The sequence below is a fragment of the Perna viridis genome, chromosome 14, assembly GCF_037379345.1.
Source record: "Perna viridis isolate PV_CMFRI_1.1 ecotype Kerala chromosome 14, ASM3737934v1, whole genome shotgun sequence".
Taxonomy (NCBI): domain Eukaryota; kingdom Metazoa; phylum Mollusca; class Bivalvia; order Mytilida; family Mytilidae; genus Perna; species Perna viridis.
In genome coordinates, this window is record NC_142458.1 from 9,389,271 (window position 1) to 9,410,299 (window position 21,029).

Below are 21,029 nucleotides of genomic sequence, written 5' to 3' on the forward strand. Positions count from 1 at the left end.
ATTCAATTTAACATGGGTTTGGCATTTATATTCTCATTTAACAACACCTCACTATCGCTTGGTGTTAAATAATCGAACATAAATGTCATTCCCATGTTAAAATGAGTACAAATCTACCCCCTCTATGAATTATTTCTTAAAACAAACTTAAGATAGTCATATATTTAGGCAACTTTGCATAGTCGATACACAAATCCAACAACCTGTGCTGGTTATTTTCCATTGTGCACCATGGCTAATGTGGTTATTTACAGTTTGGTGAAGTTCAAGTTCAAATACTTAAGTTTTGAGGTCATCCAGCAATTTTAGATTTTAAAAAAAATTCTTTTTTTTTAACTTCTATCAAGTGCTGATTACTTGATAGAGGTTAAAAAAAAAAAATTTTGAAAAAATATGAAATTGCATGCATTGTCGTGCTATGCATACCCCCACCCGTACAGGAAGTTGATTTCCTAGAGCAACCAAAATTGCTTACAATATATGCCCTATTTATATGAAGCCACATACCAAATTTACAATCAATCCAACCAATAGGAGCAGAGATAATTGTGAAAATTTCAGACGGATGGACAGACAGATGAACAGATGGATAGACGGACAAGGTGATTCAAATATACCCTCACTCGTATTATACACTAATTGCATGTAATTTTATACACAATGTGCCTCTTTTAAGTCTTCCTCTTTCATGATTTTGAAGAAATGCTTGAAAATTACACAACCAATTTAAAAGTGAATATAATCAAGAAGATTATTAGTCAGGTCTTAATAAAAAAATTTTTAAAACGATACAAAAAAAAAAAGGATAAAAATAACAATTAAACAAGCCACTCCTTAAGTCCTAAATGATAAGTGCTTATGTTTCAGAACTCCTGTAAAATTTGTCAAATAAAAATGGTGGTGCAACATCATTAACTACAACTATTGAATAACAATCCTACAAAATTTGAACAAAATCTGTCCAGCAGTTTCCAAGAAGATGCATCCACATAAGTGACATGACAGAAGCATGGACACTAGTACTTCTATGTCCCGTTCCTTTATTGCTGCAGGGGACAAAAAAATCCATATAAAATAAAATTTAATGATAACTAATGCAAACAGGGGAAACCATCTCTCTTCAGCTCTTTTTACTTACTAATAGTTGGACATGCTCCAGGAGTAAGTGTGACATCATCAATTCCAAAATACTTAATTTGGCTACTATAGCCCAATATACTGAAATGAACACTGACATCACCAACACCAACTGGCATCTGTAAATAGAGAAAATGTAGCAATGAAAAATACCAAACTAATTAAAAATAATGGACTGACATGGTTAGTGAAACATTTCAATTTTAGCAGGAGCCCATCAACAAAGAGATACTAGGAAGAATTTCCAAGGTAAGTTTGTTTTTGGATTGAAAAGAAACAGGACAAAATCATTGCAGGCTGATGTTGTCACATACATTTTCATGTTTTAAAACATATGGAAACATGTTTAAAACCAGTACGGTTAATTTATTTTTTGCTTCTTTAAAAATACATGAAATTATTATTTTCAGAAATCATACGAAAACCATATCTTTTTTAGTTATAAAATCCTATTGAAAACATCAATTACACTATGATTTTATTTTCCAGTTTATTATTTATTAATCAGAAACATGTTTATCATGGTAGTCCCTAAATTTATGACAAAACACATGCAAAAAATGTGTTGCAATTTTTCCTGTACAAATTAGATGTATTGAGAAAAGTCACAAATTGTATTAAAGCATTTCTCCACTTGGACTTGGTCAGCTTACAATTTCAACAAAAAGCAATGAAAATATTTGAAAACTGTTTACTTCATAAAATTTAGCTGTGCACTATTTTTCACATTTTTTTATGATGCACAAATAAGTACAAAAACTGGATTTGAACACTGATGTCATACTTATCAATCATTTTTCATGAAAGCGCCATGTTTACAAATTCAGCCTAGTAGAGGGCCTAAAACATCCTTAGTGTACCTAATCATTTATTTTTCGTTTGTATTGAATACAGCACATGTATTAAAACAATCCATATAAATAAAACTACAATTTAAAAGCTGTGCAAAACTAGATTTATTAGAAAAAATCGTAAAAAAAAAAAGACCTGCACATATTTCTGAGTTTACAGAGTAATCAAGAGAACCAAGGTTATAGCGGTAATCAAAAGAATGTAATCCAGGAACAAAGACCAGACATGGAAAACAGACATACACAACAAAGAACATAAAGTAACTAAAATCATACATACAAAGTAACAAAAGTAAATGAGCAACTTGGACTCCAGTAAAAACTGGGAGCATGGACCAGGTGCACCAGTAGGGTAAGCGTCCTCTGCTTTTCTAGAAACACCCGCCGAGTTGCTCATAAATAGTCAAGTCCGGGGTAGACAAACGATGAAAGGAAAACTATACAATACATGAAATTTTGTACAACCATGTAAATAGGATACTGCAAACTTATTAATTTTTTCGGTTGCTAATCATGCAGATTATGTTAAATAAACATATTCAAATGTATCAATTTTCAGTGATTACCGCAAAAAAAGCAGAAACAAGAAATCTGGGAGCAATGCTTACTTAAATGATACCTCCACTTTCAATCACAATATAAGGAAAAATAAACAAAGTTCTTGGTAAACAGAAAGTTTATTTAAATTTTTCTGACAATGGATCCCACCATATAACATATCTACAGGAAGAGTATTTTAAAATATCAAACCCCCATGATAAGTAGTTGCTGAGAAAACTGTGAAGGAAAAAATTGTTACGGACATACACATAAAAAAGGGTAAAATCGTGTACCCGTCTCCTTCCAAGCAGGGGAATAGTTTGTAGATTTACAGTATCATATATTACCAGCATTGGTTTCCAAATAGTACTTCCATCAGTTAACTTCAGAGCTGTGTCATTAAATTTCCTCCTTTCTGTCCTGTTGTACACATCTCTGTAAACCAACTCTGCCGAGAATAGTCCTACATCTCCACGGTAAAACAAAGAGAGGCAAGACGGAGTCGTCACATTCTCCACTGGTGACTGGAAGGTGAAAGTGCTGCCTATGTAACTGACCATGCCAAAAAATGTTCCTGTAAAAGAAAGAACCCTATGAGTGTAAAAAAAAAATATTTATCATACAAGACTAGGACTACGTGACCTTCCCCACCATCCCCACCCCACCCTCGTTTCTCACCCTAGAATTAGGGGGTATATTTTGCAATTGATATAATTTTTAAAACTTACATTTAACAGAACAGATTTTTAGGTCAAAACTTACTCATTTCTATGTACAAAAGTAGAATTACATGACCTCCTTAGTGTGATTACACACTGTGTATACCACTATATTGACTGGGGCCATGTGGAGTCTTACCCGAGATATTTCCTTTGGTGGATATCACTGTATTGTCTGAGGCTAAGCTGATTCTTACCTGAAATATCCCCTTTGGTGTGACCATATATCCATATATGACTATATTGGCTGAGGCTAATCTGAGTCTTACCTGAGATAATCCCATTAGTGTGATCATACATCATGTATAACACTATATTAATTGAGGCTAAGCTGAGTCTTACCTGAGATATCCCCTTTGGTGTGATCGTACATCATGTCTTGATAAATAGCATGCTTCCCTTCCATTGCATTGTATTGGTCTGTGTTAATGTAACCACAGAGATATGGGTCCTCAAAGTTGCATGATATACTGGAACCTAAAAAAAGATGTAACGTATTGAGAAACCCAAGAAAGGGAACCGGGAAAGAACTCAAACCAAATTAACACAATTAGGGACAAAGACCAGAATAAGTAAATACACACAACCATGAATACGAAATAACCAAAATAATATGCAGATAATAAGAAAGAAAAAGGAGCACGTACTAGGTGCACAAGTGGGGTAAACATCCTCTGATTTTCCTAAAAAAAATGGATTAAGTGAGGAATTAAGTAGTAGCCTTTGTAAGAATCATGCAAATTCTGTAATATGTGATACACCCAAAATCAGTTATACATTTTTGTTTTTGTTATTAATTTGCTTTATAGGTCTATACATGATGAAATGTAGAATTATTCAATCCAATTTGTCTGCTCTTAGGAGGTAATCCATATAGAAAATCCAACAGTTCATATCATATTTTAGTGTCATTTACAGAGTTATCTCTCTTAATTCTGAATTCTACAGTACATTAAATATACTGGTAATTTTTATCTTTTAAGAACAAGCTGTGTTAATTTCTGTTTACTATAACATTTTAAACAAAATATCAAAAATAAAGATATGTAGGCTTTCCAACCATGAATCACATTTTGCATGATTCTTATCTGGAGCGCAGCTTAATGACACTTCAGTTAAATCAAAATAAGGGAAAGCAAAACATCTCCTTCTCCAGTAGCCAGATGTCTCCTTCTCCTAAAAAGATTTCAAGTTTCTCTTGGCCCTATATATTTGATGTAATAGAACAAAACTTCATTCATATGTGACTTGTCTGAATATAGCTGAAATATTGCTGCTCGGACGTTAAACCCCAACAAACAAACAAACATTCATATGTGATAAATGTTAAGAAAATTGCAATCAATACCTTTATAGAATACCAAAATAATTTAATTATAATTATAGGTAAAACAGCAAGACATACACTTTCTAATGTAACCTTTTAGTACAGTCCCTCATTTGTTCGCCTAACTAATTGATGGAGATATGAATGATAACTGATTGATTGATGACAGATCAATAACTGATGACCGATCTGACCACAGTTTTGTTATGTAAAATGACAGAAGACTGGTTCATGTAAATTTAAGAATTTCCACTGGAACGATTCCAATATACTACCATATTGAAATTACACTAATTTTGAGATTTTTTTGGCTAAAAATAAAACTAATGTAAAATAAAAGTAATTAACTGATTTTTTGATTGATTCCATTATGTGTAAAAATTGACAAACAAGATAACGGAATCCTTAAAAAATATTGATCACTCCATGGTTAATTACATGATATGATCACTGGTTTAATTGATCGATTGGACGGATTGATGTCTGATTGGAAACTGATCAGTGATTGATGATCAATTACTGGTTTAAAGAGCGGTTTGACGGATCAATGACTGATTGGAAACTGATCGGTGATCTATGACCAATTGTAATTTAAGTTGCATGGATCGGTTCAGGTACATTTTTTTTTCAACACTAACCACAGTTTGATTCATCTGACTCGTCTGGACAATCTGGAGTTCGGTCACAAACTTTCTCACTGTCAATGCAGAATCCGCCACAACTGTGCTGTCCGGGACATGCTAAATATAAATAATCAGATTAAACAACAAACGTTGAATGGAAAAAGATCATTTATTCTACATATTCATCACAGGATAGCAATTCAAAGTTTCAGGATATGATGCATTTTGGGTAGGAATTAAATGAATGTAGACCAAGAGTTTTGATTGGCTGCATAAAAATAACATAATTTCATTGGCTGAAACACCAAAATTTCAAAATTTAAATTTTTGGAGTCAGCATGAATATTCAGATAATAATCATAGGTACCATACATTCAGGGTTTTAAAAAAATATAAGCTGCAAATGTCAATAGAAAAATTGCTCAAACAAAAAGATTAATTTTTGCTGATTTATTGTCACATTGTTTACTTGTTAAAGAAATCAGCTGGAAAAAATATTGAAAAAAAAATAAAAGCTGGTTAACAAAATGCTACAATGGAAAAGTTTAGTAACAACTTACAACAAGTGAAAGTTTCTCATTAAATGACCCTGAAAATCTATATTTCATGATTTCCCAGTTTTTAGTGGAGTCCGAGTTGCTCATTTACTTTTAATACTTTGATTGTATTATTTTAGTTATTTTATGTTCTTTGTTGAGTGTGTCTTTTCCCCTGTCTGGTCTTCGTCCCTGGATTACAATCTCTTGATTTCCGCTATAATCTTGGTTCCCTTGATTACTTGTTCATTAATGCTATATATATGTACATGAACCAAAAACCTGAAACATTTTCAACAGGATTCTGCCAAAAATAAGGACAAATTAAAAAACTGTTCAAATGTTCAAAACTTTCATTCAAATTGGTAGAAAAACGCATATTTTTCCTAAAATTTTAAAATAGTTATAAATTAAAACAAAGGGAAGTACAGAAATAAGCAGCAAAAATTGTAAAAAAATGTAATTTTGACATTTTTCTTCTTAATCATGAAAATTGATTACTTTCAATCTGAAATTTCCAAAGAAGCAACCATTACAACACTTACAATATTAGGTCTATTGTGTTCTCTGATTTATAAAAAAACCTGTTGGGTTTTTTCTTAAATCAAAGATCATGCAAGATGTTTGGTATGGTGCTTTTAGGTGAAAATGTAACTTTTCGGTTAAAAAATAAAGAAGAGTTACATTTAACCTTGCGTATCTTATCATGATGCATCATTCTCCAACTGACATAACAGTTGTACCCTGCATTCATTGTTAAAGAGAGGATTGTTGTCTGAGTCTGGTTTCTGGCATATTTTCATTTCGTTTCTTTTTTAGATACAATGCCCTTATCATAATTTTGTTTCAATAATTTTGTCCAAGGATAGTTTGTATTCCAATGTTTTCCAATCAGCCATATATAATCAATCTGTGACATATTTAAATGGCCTTACTAGAGCAGTCCTTTTCTTTGCATGAACAGAAATACTTGGAAAGCTGGCCCAGGTGTTATTGGACAAAATTCATTGAAACATTATGATTCTAGAGTGCTTGCAATAAATTAAGAATAGAAAATTATGACCAAAAAAAAATAGACAGACTGACATTAGCACATGTATTACTGTTACTTACACACTTTGGCACACTCTCCAGGGGTGACTTGAACATTGTCTAAACCAATACTTGCATAAAAGGCATTAAACACAAGTCTGGATCCAGTAACAGATGGCTTGATCTCAAACTTGCCCTGTCGCCACCCATCAGAGCTCACACTAGTTTTCCAACTACTGCCAATATTCATAAAGGCTATGGTGGTTGCCGCTAAAGTGTTGTTGGAGTATACATGAACAGAAAACGAACTGTTGCGGTTAAACGTCTCCATCCAGTATTGGAAGGAAACACATGATTTTTCTGTTACCATCTGCAACGGTGAAATTAAGAGAGAAATACCAGCCTCATTCCAAAGGAAAGAACCTAAAATTAAAAATTAACCATCTTGAGTTAATAGGCAATTATCATATTACTAATAGAAAATTATCAAATGTTCCCCTGTGTAATAAATTTCAATAAAACACATGTGAAATAAATTCTATAATTTCGCTCATTGACTTCCTACAAACAAAACATTATACCAATCAAGTGCATTAAATCTAAATGACTTCATTGATCATATGGAATGTCAATTTGCTGATCACAAAACTTGATATTTATTTGAAAACTAGAAAAAAAAAACTAAGAGCTTTAGCTCACTAACTTGATACTCCCACTCCCCCTATTTGACAACGTGCACGTTTTGACCTCCATATCGATTTAGAACTAAGTATAACTAGAGGTTCTCAAGAGCATGAATCGCTCACCTGGTAAAACAAAAGATTGGTCAAACACTTTCCACCAAATTTGCACAAATGATATTTGTCATGATACTGAACATTTAATCAAAGCGCTGATGGCATTGAACCTCGGAAGTCATGATATATTTATAGGTATTTTAAAAAGTTAATAATCAATTGATGGTAATTTGTTCTTTCTGTATTTCCAAAAAGATTATTTATTTACAACAATTTCACCACTACTAGAACTACACATCCACACAATACTGATGACTCAAAATTTCAATTTAAATTCCGTTTTCTTTCTTTCTTTTTTTTTTTTTTGTTTCGTTTCATTTCGTTTTTATAATGTTTCTCAATTTGTAATCTTGACAATCTATTTATAGCATTAAACATAACAAATTATGTGGAATCCATATATGAATATCAAAGACATTAATACAATATAGTTCAATTTTCTATTTATGTATTTGAATATTTCTTTGACAATCAATCATGTAAAATATAATTTCAATCGTATACTGTAAAAACGGGCAATGTATTTATACAAAATACTCAATTTGATACATTTTTATATTTATCCGCCAAATTTCTTTCGCGGTGGAAGTAGTGTTAAGTCAGTTATCAACTGGAAGTCCTTTTGATTGACATCAAATGGTTTTAAAACTCAGAAGTCACATGAGCTCCAAGTAAAAATTAATTTTCATTCTATTTATGTTAACTGAATAACAAGCGAAAAATGCATAAAATCATTAAAAACTGGAAAAAAACAGATTTTTCTCAAATTTGTACCAATCATAGATCTATACATACTTTACATTCAGATTTTTTAAATTTATTTTAATCATCAATCTGCTGTAGTCTTGTTAACAACAGGGGAAATGGTCAAAATGACATTTTCACAGGGCCATAATTCAAAGAAGGGTCAAAATGTTTTTCTGAAATTTGCACCAAAAATACACATTGAAATACTGAACATTTTAAAAATATACAATTATCATAAATCTGCTTTAGTTTGCTATATCAATAGGCAAAAACTGATAAAAAAAAATGTCGAAAGTAACACACTCTAAGAAATGGTAACAGATTTTTCAGCAATTTGTACCGATAATAAATATTGAAACGCTGAACAAATTATTATGTTTTTAATTAATCATCAATCTGCTTTCAATAGGCAAAAAATGATAAAAACGTAAACAATGACACTTTAAAGAACCATGACACCAAGAAGGGTCAATTTATGTTGCTTTTTACCTATTGTTTTGGTAATTTCAGATTTTTTGTAGTGTGTGTCTGTTTTCCCTGTCTGGTCTCTGACCCTAGTATACATTCTTTTGATTTCTGCTTGAATCTTGGTTCCCTCGATCACTCTTCATGCATTTCAAAAATGGAATTAATACTCTCTGTAGTATCCCTTATTCTGCCCCTTCAAGGAAATTTTACATCCCTTAACCTCTAAGAAGGTGTCCACACATAAACCAGGCAGTTGGTGGCCCATGACAAATTTTGTTTTTAAAAAATATTCATCCATTTCATATCACAAATGCATCTTTTCTCAAAGTTGAATGTTAGTTATAAATAAACTGGAATGGTTAATAAGAAATAATTTACATAGAAAGCATTGAAATTAATTGAAAAAGGGAGATAACTCTTTAATTTGAACAAAATTTGGTTGCTTGGTTGGGAGATTTTAAAAACATTTTCCAGTTTATCCATTGTCTATTAACAAAAATCTTTATACAGTCCTTGAACCAATTCACGCAACAATTTGAAGGATCGATGACCGCTGACAGATCATTGACCGATGACTGGTGACCGATCTGATCGCAGTTCTGTTATGTGAAATGACGGATGATCTGTTTAAAATAAAAGAAAAGTGAAACTAGAGGCTCACAAGAGCCTGAATCGCTCACCTGGTTAACCATTTGCTTATTTGAACTTGAGGAATGAGACAGGCTAAGTTAAAATCAACTATAATTATTCATAGCATTTTTATGACCTGAACCAGAATTTTGCTAAAGGCAACAATTTTTGAATTTTTTTCAAAAACCTGTCTTATGACTCCTAAGTTCCATTTTTAGTATAGGCAGCCATACCTGTTCACAGATTAAAAATCACAACATTCATTTTGAGCACAATACACTTAAGAACTATTATGCTTATTTTCATTCAATGATCTTAAATGGTTTTGGAGAAGAAGATTTTCAAAGTTGTACATGTGAAAAAAAAAGAAACAACAAAAAACCTGTTTCAGGGGTCGTAACTCCTACATTAGTCAATGAATGGTTTTGAAAATTTCGGCATAGGTCTTTCCCATGATGCTTAACAATTTTACCCCATGCCAGAATTTGCTAAAGGCAACGGTTTTTGAGTTATTTGCAAAAAACTGCCATCTAACCCCTATGTTCTATTTTTAGTAATGGCAGAAATGTTTTTTCATAAATCAACAATCCCGTATGTCAATTTGTGTGGGAGACCCTAAGGCAAATATATGCCAACTTTCATTGAATTCTGTGCAATGGATTTTGAGAAGAAGATTTTCAAAGTTGCACGTGCATAAAATGCAAAAAAAAACTGTTTCAGCAGCCGTAATTCCTACAACAGTTGACCAATCGTTTTGAAAATTTGGGCATAGTTCCATCTCATGATGCTGAACAATATTACCCTATGCCAGAAATTTGCTAAAGGCAATGGTTTTTGAGTTATTTGCAAAAAACTGACCCCTATGTTCTATTTTTAGTAACAGTGGCCATGTTTTTCTTGGATCAAAAATCCCAACGGTCATTTTGTGCAGAACACCATAAGAAACAATCATGCCACGTTTAAAACCTGTCAGTCCAGTAGTTTCAGAGAAGAAGATTTTTTTTAAAATTTGTCCACGACAACAAAGTTGACGACGACGGACGCCAAGTGATGGCATAAGCTGACTTGGCCTTCGGCCGGGTGAGCTAAAACAAACAACAAAAAAAACCACATAAGAAGCATGTTTCTTTCCATAAACAGATTTTTCCTCTCCTTTCGATTTAGTGCTTCAATGGTTGATGAAAGTAACCACAAGATTGTAGTGAACAAAAACACACATATTATATATGTGTTAGGTTTCACTAAATTTGAATAAATGACAGTCTTCAGAAGGAAAACAAGCTTTCATCTCCTCATGCCAACGATCATTTGTTTCCAGTTTTGTTTCATTTGGTCAAGCGGTTTCCGAGAAAAAGATTTTTACATGTTTTTCTCATAGGGTCCAATGTTAAAGTAAGATCCTCGGTGGCGGCCATTTTGAATTTCCGATTGGCACCAAAATCACAAACTTACATCCCTTCATAAAAGTGAACATTTGTGTCAAGTTTTGTTTAATTTGGTCAAGCGGTTTCCGAGAAGAAGATTTTTACATGTTTTTCCCATAGGATCCAATGTTAAACTAAGATCCTCGGTGGCGGCCATCTTGAATTTCTGATCGCCACCAAAATCACAAACTTTCATCCCCTCATATCAGTGAACATTTAATAGTGTCAAGTTTTGTTTAATTTGGTCAAGTGGTTTCCGAGAAGAAGATGTTTACATGTTTTTCCCATAGGGTCCAATGTTAAACTAAGATCCTCGGTGGCGGCCATTTTGAATTTCCGATTGGCACCAAAATCACAAACTTTCATTCGCTCATATCAGGGAACATTTGTGTCAAGTTTTGTTTAATTTGGTCAAGTGGTTTCCAAGAAGAAGATTTTTACATGTTTCTCCCATAGGGTCCAATGTTAAACTAAGATCCTCGGTGGCGGCCATCTTGAATTTCCGATCGGCACCAAAATCACAAACTTTCATCCCCTCATACCAGTGAACATTTGTGTCAAGTTTGGTTTTATTTGGCCCTGTGGTTTCAGAGAAGAAGATTGAAATGTAAAAGTTTACGGACGGACGACGGACGACGGACGACGGACGCCAAGTGATGGCAAAAGCTCACATGGCCTTTGGCCAGGTGAGCTAAAAAAGTATCAATTGAAATTTAAATCTGTTGCATTATGTAAATATGTGTAAAATTGACAAAGAAAACAACGAAAACCCTAAAATACAGTAACCGCTCTGTGCTCACGTGATGTGATCACCGGTTTAATGGATCGGTTTGACAGATCAATGACTGACCGGAAACTGATCAGTGATCAATGACTGATCACAAATTTTGTTGCACAGATCGGTTCAAGTACTGTACTACTAGTATTTGACATACGTATGATTGAAAAAAAAATTCTGCAGGATAAAATTTACCCTATGGCATACCACATCATAGGATCTGTCTGATTTTTACATGGACAACCTCTTAACTGACTTTTTTTTTTCTGACGTTTTTTTTTTTTAAGTAAAAAATTGTGCATGGAGATTAAGACTGGTTACCTGTTCCAGAACTAGCTTGTGCAGCTAGGTTCTTTTTAGAATCGTAGGAAACAGAAGACCATCCCTCCCCGCCAGAGAATGGATTAGTGCTGTTGATGTAACCACAAAAGAAATCTTCATCCTCAAAATCACATGTGGCACTTGCTGGACCTTAAATAAAAAAAAAAAAGAAAATAAATGAAATTTATTAAGTAAATCTTGTATAAGCTTAAGAAAGTAGACCTATGGTAAGGGACACAAATCTTACAAATCATTGGAATGTTTGTATTCAGCATTTTACATCAATCCCATGTAAGCATCAAAGTAACTTGGACTGATTTCATTCTGTTTTAAATGAAAGCTTGATAGGCTTTGGTGAAATTGAAAATAATACAAACGCATCAATGATTTCAACAGTTATTTCCCTTACCCTAAGTCTACCTTATTAAGTTAATGACTGGTTGAATATCATTCAAGGCTTAAGTAAGACTACAAAACCTGGTCTTACCAACAGTGTATATTTGGTAAAGAAATTGAAAATTGAACATTTGCAGATACAGAGGTAGATCAAGGAGTCACTACCCTCCCTTTTTGGGGGAATTCTTTATCTAATTTCACACAGAAATTTGGCAAAAACATGCAAATAATTGCCTGGATACAACCCTGGTGGATAAAAGAAAAGTGTTCCGATGTTGAACTTTATTCTATGAAACTTCATAAAAATATGAAGACTTGGGAGTTTTACAATGTCGTATGGATGAAAATCAGCAAGAATTTAATAAGTTCAAGGGGCAACAACTAGTAAATAGAGAAATACCTGGGCAATTTCCATCTTTAACAAAAATATTGTCCACAGCAATATCTCCATTGAATCCTATATCTTTTGTTGCCACAAAGTAAATATTCTGTTCTGTTGAGGGAGGTAAATCTATACAACCCTTAATCCATTCAGTGCCCTGGTTTCCTGTCTTTGACCACAGACTGTTAACCATTGATGTGGCAGTGTTTTTGGATAGGATTTGAAGTATTCCAATGGAGTCTCCCCACATGTGGTAAGAAAACCGCAAACTGCTTGGGTTTGAACTGGTGAATGCTGGGAAGGACAAGTGAGTAGTGTCACCTGGTTGTCCATGTGAACTTTCGACATACATGAAATGTCCTAAATATACAAACAAACAAAAAATGCATGGGTTAAGATTTAAATCATCTTTTTTTTTCACAATTTATCACAGTTAACCAAAAAATGACATGTTATAAATTGTACACTAATTATATATACAGAAAACCACACTTTTGAAAAAGAAAAAAAGAAAAATTACAGTATTAAAACATGACAGGTCAAGATGGGATATTTTTTTACGATGTTCAAAACTAATGTTATTCTGTGGTGATGCCTTCATAGTCAGTTGGACTTAAAATGTAATTGAAAATTGCAGATATTTTTTACCGGTAGTCACAAGGCAATAGATTGAGAAATCAGGCAATAAGAACAATGGAAAAAATAATTGTCAGTTTCTGTAAGAATCAGGCAGTGAGCGAGACATGGTATGAAAAAAAACTACCATTTTGAAAATTCAATTTTACTATTTGCACCATCAGAATCAAGGAAAAAATACAAAATTTTCTATAGCCCTTTGAGTTACTTCATTGAAATGCATTGAAAATGAACATTTCAAGAGTAGACAACTCTGTCAAAAAGCTCATTTTCTATCATTCTATTGAGAAATGTCTGAACAAATCTAGTAATACAGAGATGAAATAGTGGTTTTTTTCAAATAGAGAAAGCATCCTTGACTGAAATTAAATTGTCTGATTGGTGAGGTTTTGACATGCATGTTTCTGATTTTTTCCCAATTTGCCTGATTCTTACAAACACTTACATTTAATACGGGAAACCTAAATAACATGTTCTGTTTATGATTCTTCCCTTCTGCCTGATTCTAACAAAAACTTACACTTGAGTTGCCAATAAAGTTTCATTTCAGAATAAAACAAACTGAGAATATCTTTTAACATTTTATACTGTAAGTATACCCTATAACTGCCATACTGAGTCACTGTTTTCAACATAAAGTGCACAAGTGAGGATTAGGTTTACTATATGAAAGAAAGATTCTACCAGTACCATCAAATAATACGGGAAAATTTCCTGTCACACTAAAACTCTCACTATCTCATCAACCATATAATGCAACAAGATGTTTTTTTGTTTTTTTTTGTTTTTTTTTAAAATAAGTGTTTTTGTTGTAAAAATAGATGTTGCTGAAAAAAATTTTGGGGATTCCAAAATTTATCCTAATATACTGTAAGGATAAGTAACCCTAAATTTTGGGGTATATAATTCCTGTGTTTATACTTTCACCTAGTGATGTCTATCGCGAAAATTGCAAAAATCAAATAGCCTCCAAAAGAAAAACTTAAGTACTCCTGTTGTTTCTAGTAACATTTTAACATATTTTTCATTGTCCTACCTTCAAAGTTTCCATCAGCATCCCCAATAGGTCCAGTATCCTGTGATGGAGTTTTACTCTTCTGTTTGGTCCACTGGAACCTGGAGCCCACTGTACAGTTGGAGGAGTATTGACAAGTGTTAGTCCCTTCAAACTCACATATCAACTCATCAAGATGAACTGAAATACATATTGAAATACTGAACAACCTGTATAAATAACACCCTGAACAATCCAATATCCTGCATTAACAGTACCCTGAACAATCCAATGTCCTGTATAAAACATACCCTGACCAATCAAATATCCTGCCTTAACAGTACCCTGAACAATCCAATGTCCTCTATATACTGTACCCTGAACAATCCAATGTCCTCTATATACCGTACCCTGAACAAACCAATGTCCTGTATAAACCATACCCTGAACAATCCAATGTCCTGTATAAACCCTACCATGACCAATCCAATGTCTTGTATAAACCATACCCTGACCAATCTTATCTGTCTGAACAGTATCCTGAACAATCCAATGTCCTGTACAAACCATACCCTGAACAATCCAATGTCCTGCCTAAACCATACCCTGACCAATCTAATCTGTCTGAACAGTACCCTGAACAATCCAATGTCTTGTACAAACCATACCCTGACCAATCCAATGTCCTGTATAAACCATATCCTGAACAATCCAATGTCCTGCCTAAACCATACCCTGACCAATCTAATCTGTCTGAACAGTATCCTGAACAATCCAATGTCTTGTACAAACCATATCCTGACCAATCTAATCTGTCTGAACCATATCCTGAACAATCCAATGTCCTGTACAAACCATACCCTGACCAATCTAATCTGTCTGAACAGTACCCTGAACAATCCAATGTCCTGTACAAACCATACCCTGACCAATCTAATCTGTCTGAACAGTACCCTGAACAATCCAATGTCCTGTACAAACCATACCCTGAACAATCCAATGTCCTGTATAAACCGTACCCTGAACAATCCAATGTCCTGTATAAACCATACCCTGAACAATCCAATTTCCTGTATAAACCATACCCTGACCAATCCAATGTCCTGTATAAACCATACCCTGAACAATCCAATGTCCTGCATAAATCATACCCTGAACAATCCAATGTCCTGCATAAACCAGAAGTATTTTGAAATTTATTCATATCAGTTCAAATGTATTTTGAACCTAATAGTAAATTGGAAGCCTGTCTAATCCAAACATCTGTCTAAACCAAACACCTGTCTAAACCAAACCTATTCTCATGTCCAAGATGCAATTAAACATAAGATATCATGTTAGGCATTTCCCCATTTGTATTATAAGGAAGTTGCTAGACAGCAAATGTTTGTCATCAATCAATCCATTAGGAGTTTAGATAACTGCCAAAACATTGGGATTAATGTCATGAATATCAAGGTGATTCCAATTTATCACCAACTCAATGAGTTGGAGTATGGAAAAATATTCCTGTTTATGATGCATTAAAATCTGAAAATATGGTATACCTGCACATGTGCCCTCTGATATCATGACATCATCAATAGCAGTTACAGAATCACAACCATCTCCAAGTATTGCTGAAAACTTGATAGAGACTGAGGCATCAGTCTGAGGGAGGTTGATACAGGAATATAACCACTCATCAATTTGACTTCCTACAATGGAAAGTTCTTCCGTTGATTGTGCTGAGCTTCCATGCTTGTTGACATGAACTTTGAACTGTCCCATATTATTACCATACATATGATAATAAAATGAAGCTTTCATTGGCTTGGATGCTGTTACGGGGAAAGTGACAGTTTCTAAATCAGCAACATCTCCTTCACTTCCTCTAGGGTTAGAATAGTAACACGGCAAGGTAAAAACATAGCTACCTGTAAAATAAAATAAAACAAATGGCTTACTGAAAGCACACAATGATGACACCATTATACGTCCAGAAAATTTTCAGCAGTGTAAAAACTTGAAGTAGTTGAGTAAGAGTACCATATTTGAATTTTTAAACTATAGGCCTTCATGAAATTACCTGTGTTTCTACTAACCCTACCCACCCTAGTTTTTGTGCCTATATTTAAGTCTGGTTTTGCCATTTTTAGGCAAGCACTATTAGAGCCTTGCTATGTGTCTACAAAACAAGTCAGTAAAACAAAAAAGAAGTTTTTGCCTACCCATTGACCCTTGTTTTTTAGAGGATAGAAGCAAAAACAGTGATATTTTTTCGATGTTTTAGTTTTTGACAAGATGGTTGAAAGTGAGTTAAAACCAGACAAACCGTGAACAAAGAGTTCTTTACGGAGGTAGACCTAGGGCAAGGGAAATAACTCTTGAAATCAGTGTTATGTTTGTAGCATATTCAATTTCACCAAAGCCTTTCAAGCTTTCCTTTGACACAGAATGAAATCAATCTGAGTTACTTTTATGCTTACATGAGACTGATGTCAAATGCTGAATACAAACATTCAAATGATTTATAAGAGTTGTGTCCCTTACCCTAGGTCTACATCCTTAAAGCATATTTCTTACAGCCATTAACCATATAGTTAAAATATGAACAAAGTCACCAAAGAGATGCTACTTTTGCTCACATTTGAAAATTGAATCCCACCAAAAGGCATACATACATACATGTAGAATATTTATTCTTTATTTTGTAGGATATAAATGTATACATGTAGTAGCAGATCCAAAAATAACAAAAATTAAGCTTCTGTCAAAATATCAACTAGCTGTAATAAGTTGTTTCAGATAAAACTGTAATTAAAAATATTATGGACAGATAAAAAGATGGACTCACTTCATCAACACAATTTCCGTCAAAGGAGGGACATAATAAAGGAGTAAAACTAACCTGTATTGGATCCTTCAGTAACATCATTTTTGGGGACAAACTGATTCATATAGCGACTTCCAGAATAGCTTCCCCACTGCCATGCAAATGTTGATTCAGATTTAGTGCTATAGTCACACATTCTTCGGGACTGGAACGTACATGATGCGAAGTCTGAAATTAAACTAGAAATCTTGTGAGCAAGCTCACAAACAGAATAACCCCATTTCAAATGTACTAAAATGAAAAACCTTTAATTTGGATTAATCTCCTTTTGATGCACATCTACAAATGATACCAAACCTTCTTATGAAATAACATCAAAATACCTTGAGCAGTTTAGGAGGAGTTGCACTTACAAGGTTTTGATATGTAAAACCATTGATATGGATTATCTCCCTTTGGAGACCACTGGTAGTAATTGTGTTCCTTCATGCACATCTACATATGATGCCAAACCTTCCTATTCAATTATATAAAAATCCCTTGCGCGGCGAAAGAGCACTTGTGTTAAAAATGTTTTAACATGTAAAATCATAAATATGGATTATCACCCCATGGAGCCCACAGTAATTATGTTCCTCCATGCACATCTACATACGATACTCAAGCTTCCTATATAATTTCATTAAAATCCTGTGAGTGGTTAAAGAGGAGTTGAGCTTACTTAATTTGGATTATCCCCCTTTGAAGTCTGCCAACTATAATTGTGTTCCATCATGCTCATCTACATATGATTTTCAGCCTTCCAACAAAATTTCATCAAAATACCTTGAGGGGTTTAGGAGCAGTTGGGCTTACAAGAAATGTGGAGACGGATGGATAGATGGACAGACGGACAGATGGGGTGATTCCTACATACCCTCCAAACTTTTAGGGAGTATAATAATATATCATAAAGTAGTGAATACTTTGGAAAGAAAGGACCCAAATTCTTAATTTTACAAACCACAATGGGGAAAAGCAATACAGTATATGTTATTCCAGCCTTAGACAGGGTATATAATGTCACATTCATGGCTTATGATTTATATTCCATGAGCTGAACAGGTATATAATGTGACATTCATGACTTATGATTTATATTCCATGAGCTGAACAGGTATATAATGTTACATTCATGACTTATGATTTATATTCCCTGAGCACAACTAGAAATTGAAAAGTCTTATGTTACGGCTAAAACCATATACATAGCAAGATGTCCCGGTTTATTATCCAATCAGAATTCTTATATTTTAATGTAAGCTATAACATTAGGTAACTTTCATAAATGTAAAATTTTGCAAATTGCCCAATGAATATGAGTATTAAATTTTTCATAATCTTTAGTTTTTCTTTCAAAGATACTGTCCATGGGATCATAATTGTAAAATAAGTGGACTTAAACTGGTGAGCTTTTTCTCACTATACGTTATTTTCCATAGTTTTATAATCTAGAATTTAAAATCAACTTCTGTAAACAAAAAGTAAGGGAACTTACGAGGACATTCTTTGTCTGTAAGCGTTACATTGTCAATACCAATATCATCAACAAATGATGACCCTTTTTCAGCCACAAATTCAAGCACTCCATTGGTTACTTCCCCTGTTTCCATGGAAATACAGGCAGTTTCCCATGATCCTCTAGTGTCAACCTGATCTTTATGGTAAACTTCAGTTACAACACCATTTTTATTCAGATTTACCTAAATATATGATAAAAAACTTACAACAGGAAACAGCAAACAATTAACTTGAATTTTCTTCCACTGATTTATACATTATGCAAAAAAACCCCATAAAAATCAATTCTTGTCTTTTTTAATAATTTGCACAATGTGTGGACTTATATGAACAGACGGACAGACCAACAGTTACTGGTCAAAGAAGTGACATATAAAGATTCCTTTTCTTCCTACATTAGCTAGCAGACCATCAATTTGTTTGGGATACTCCTTGACTTAATCATCTGTTGGTTATTACAGGATCACACAAGAGTCATGCAGAGGATGGCAAATCAATATTATTTTTGCCAACATCCTTTAAATAGTGTCAATGCATCCTGTAAGTGATTGGGAACCAATTTAAGTAGCAAGTCTTTGTAAGGATCATGCAAATGTTGTAACATGTGATACATCTATATTTTGTTCTCAATTTGTTATATAGGTTTATATAATGAAATGTATAATAAATCATTCTAATCTGTCTGTTCTTAGGAGGTTGAACTCACTCTCTTGATAATAATATAGATTGTGTATGAAATTGGAATTTTGCAAGAGTTATTGTTCTTGATTAAATTTGATTTGGTTGTGTTTAGTTTGAATTATGGTTTTTTATATAAAAAAAGTACAAAATAGAAATGACTACTGTTATGTAAAAATATAGCATATGCAGACCAAAAAACCATTTTTTCAGTGGATTTTTCAAAACAATTACAGAGCAACTGGGTTGTGTGCCCCAGGTGGTGGAATGGGGTATCCCTGGCATGTTACATGCTGGGGTTGTCAGGCTATAATACGGAGAATCTGACCGCAAACCATAGCGGTGCACCATGTGGGGAAAGACGCCACGTTCCTCGCACGTTACAGAACCCTACTGTGGTATTCTCCCTGAGTAGGAACCATAGGGCTCCGCACAGGAGGCTAAATTGCCCGACCCTACCCACCTCTCCCTATTTCCAGTGGCAATCAAAATTTGTCGACCCCATTTTCCTTGTGTCCCATCCCTTTTTCATTTCATCATCATTTCATGTTCATTTTATCATCAATTTCATGTTCATCGTCTGAATATAGCTGAAATATTGCTGCTCGGACGTTAAACCCCAACAAACATCAAAACCTTTAATCACCTCTACCACAGGCAGTGCCTGAATTTTACATGGCCTGTATTTAAATTGTCTACCCTAAAGTCTCTTCTTATTTGACCAAAAAAAGTTCTATTATTTTTACCTTCAATGCATTTGAACTTGAGTTTTCAAATCCTGTATTTTTGAATTGAAACTGAAGGTTTTGACTGGATGTCATGTTTACTGGTAGTGTAAATCTAGCCTGGTCCCCTGCATCTCCAAATGATGAATCTGCTATCAAATAGCTGTTGTTACCTACAAACAATTATACAGTTAATTCAAATTTCACAACATTTGAATAAAACTTAAAGTACAAGTTCTATTTAAGAGTCAGGCAGGTATAACACACCAGAAAAAAATATTTTTACAGGGCTTGATTAATTTCTATTACTGAAAATAATAAATTCAACAAAATTCATAACTCTCTTATAACAAATAGTAGTCCCGAATAAGCATTGTAAAAAGAAAAAAAATGTCCAAAGATTCAGTGTATTAAAGTCTCGGTAAGATACAGGCAGTGGGTAAAACATGGTATGAAAATAACTCACTACTTTGACTATACAGTTAGACTATTATTACCTTATACTTATACAGACTTATACTCAATCAGTAGAAACATCAGTGGTTACCACTTCATGTAAGTTGCTGGCATGGAAAAGTTGGCTTGATACAGATATTTTAAAAGGGGAATAGGTAATGGGGGCTATTTAAGCTTATTCTTGCCATTTTGTTAAAAAGAAATTCCTAACATTTTCCATTAAAAGGGAAGGTTTGAACTCCAAAAACCCAAGCCTGGATCCATCATTGTACAGTACAAAAATAAATGTTTCAATAAGGAATAAACTTACCATAAGTGTTTGATTGGCTGTTCCACTGGTAAGGAATAGGATCCTGTATTTTAGAGGCACATTCAATCTCAAATGGACACTTGGAATCAAACTGACAAGTACCAGCTGGGAATGGTTCTATAATCAATGAAAAAAGGAAACATAAGG

General features: G+C 33.7%; 1 protein-coding gene across 2 annotated transcripts in view; it reads right to left on the reverse strand.

Annotated features, from left to right (window-relative positions):
* LOC148598140 (MAM and LDL-receptor class A domain-containing protein 1-like) overlaps positions 1-21,029 on the reverse strand; it is a 156,544-nt gene that overhangs the window by 20,263 nt on the left and 115,252 nt on the right. For both annotated transcript variants that reach the window (XM_088562174.1, XM_088562173.1), the window contains 13 exons: positions 20,883-20,999; positions 20,138-20,289; positions 18,691-18,895; positions 17,229-17,381; positions 15,886-16,254; positions 14,381-14,539; positions 12,727-13,068; positions 11,931-12,080; positions 6,847-7,188; positions 5,213-5,314; positions 3,590-3,724; positions 2,876-3,102; positions 1,139-1,256 (listed from right to left, as the gene is read on the reverse strand). In XM_088562174.1, coding sequence (XP_088418300.1) covers positions 1,139-1,256; positions 2,876-3,102; positions 3,590-3,724; positions 5,213-5,314; positions 6,847-7,188; positions 11,931-12,080; positions 12,727-13,068; positions 14,381-14,539; positions 15,886-16,254; positions 17,229-17,381; positions 18,691-18,895; positions 20,138-20,289; positions 20,883-20,999 — 2,571 coding nt within the window. The remainder of the gene's footprint in view (positions 1-1,138; positions 1,257-2,875; positions 3,103-3,589; positions 3,725-5,212; positions 5,315-6,846; positions 7,189-11,930; positions 12,081-12,726; positions 13,069-14,380; positions 14,540-15,885; positions 16,255-17,228; positions 17,382-18,690; positions 18,896-20,137; positions 20,290-20,882; positions 21,000-21,029) is intronic.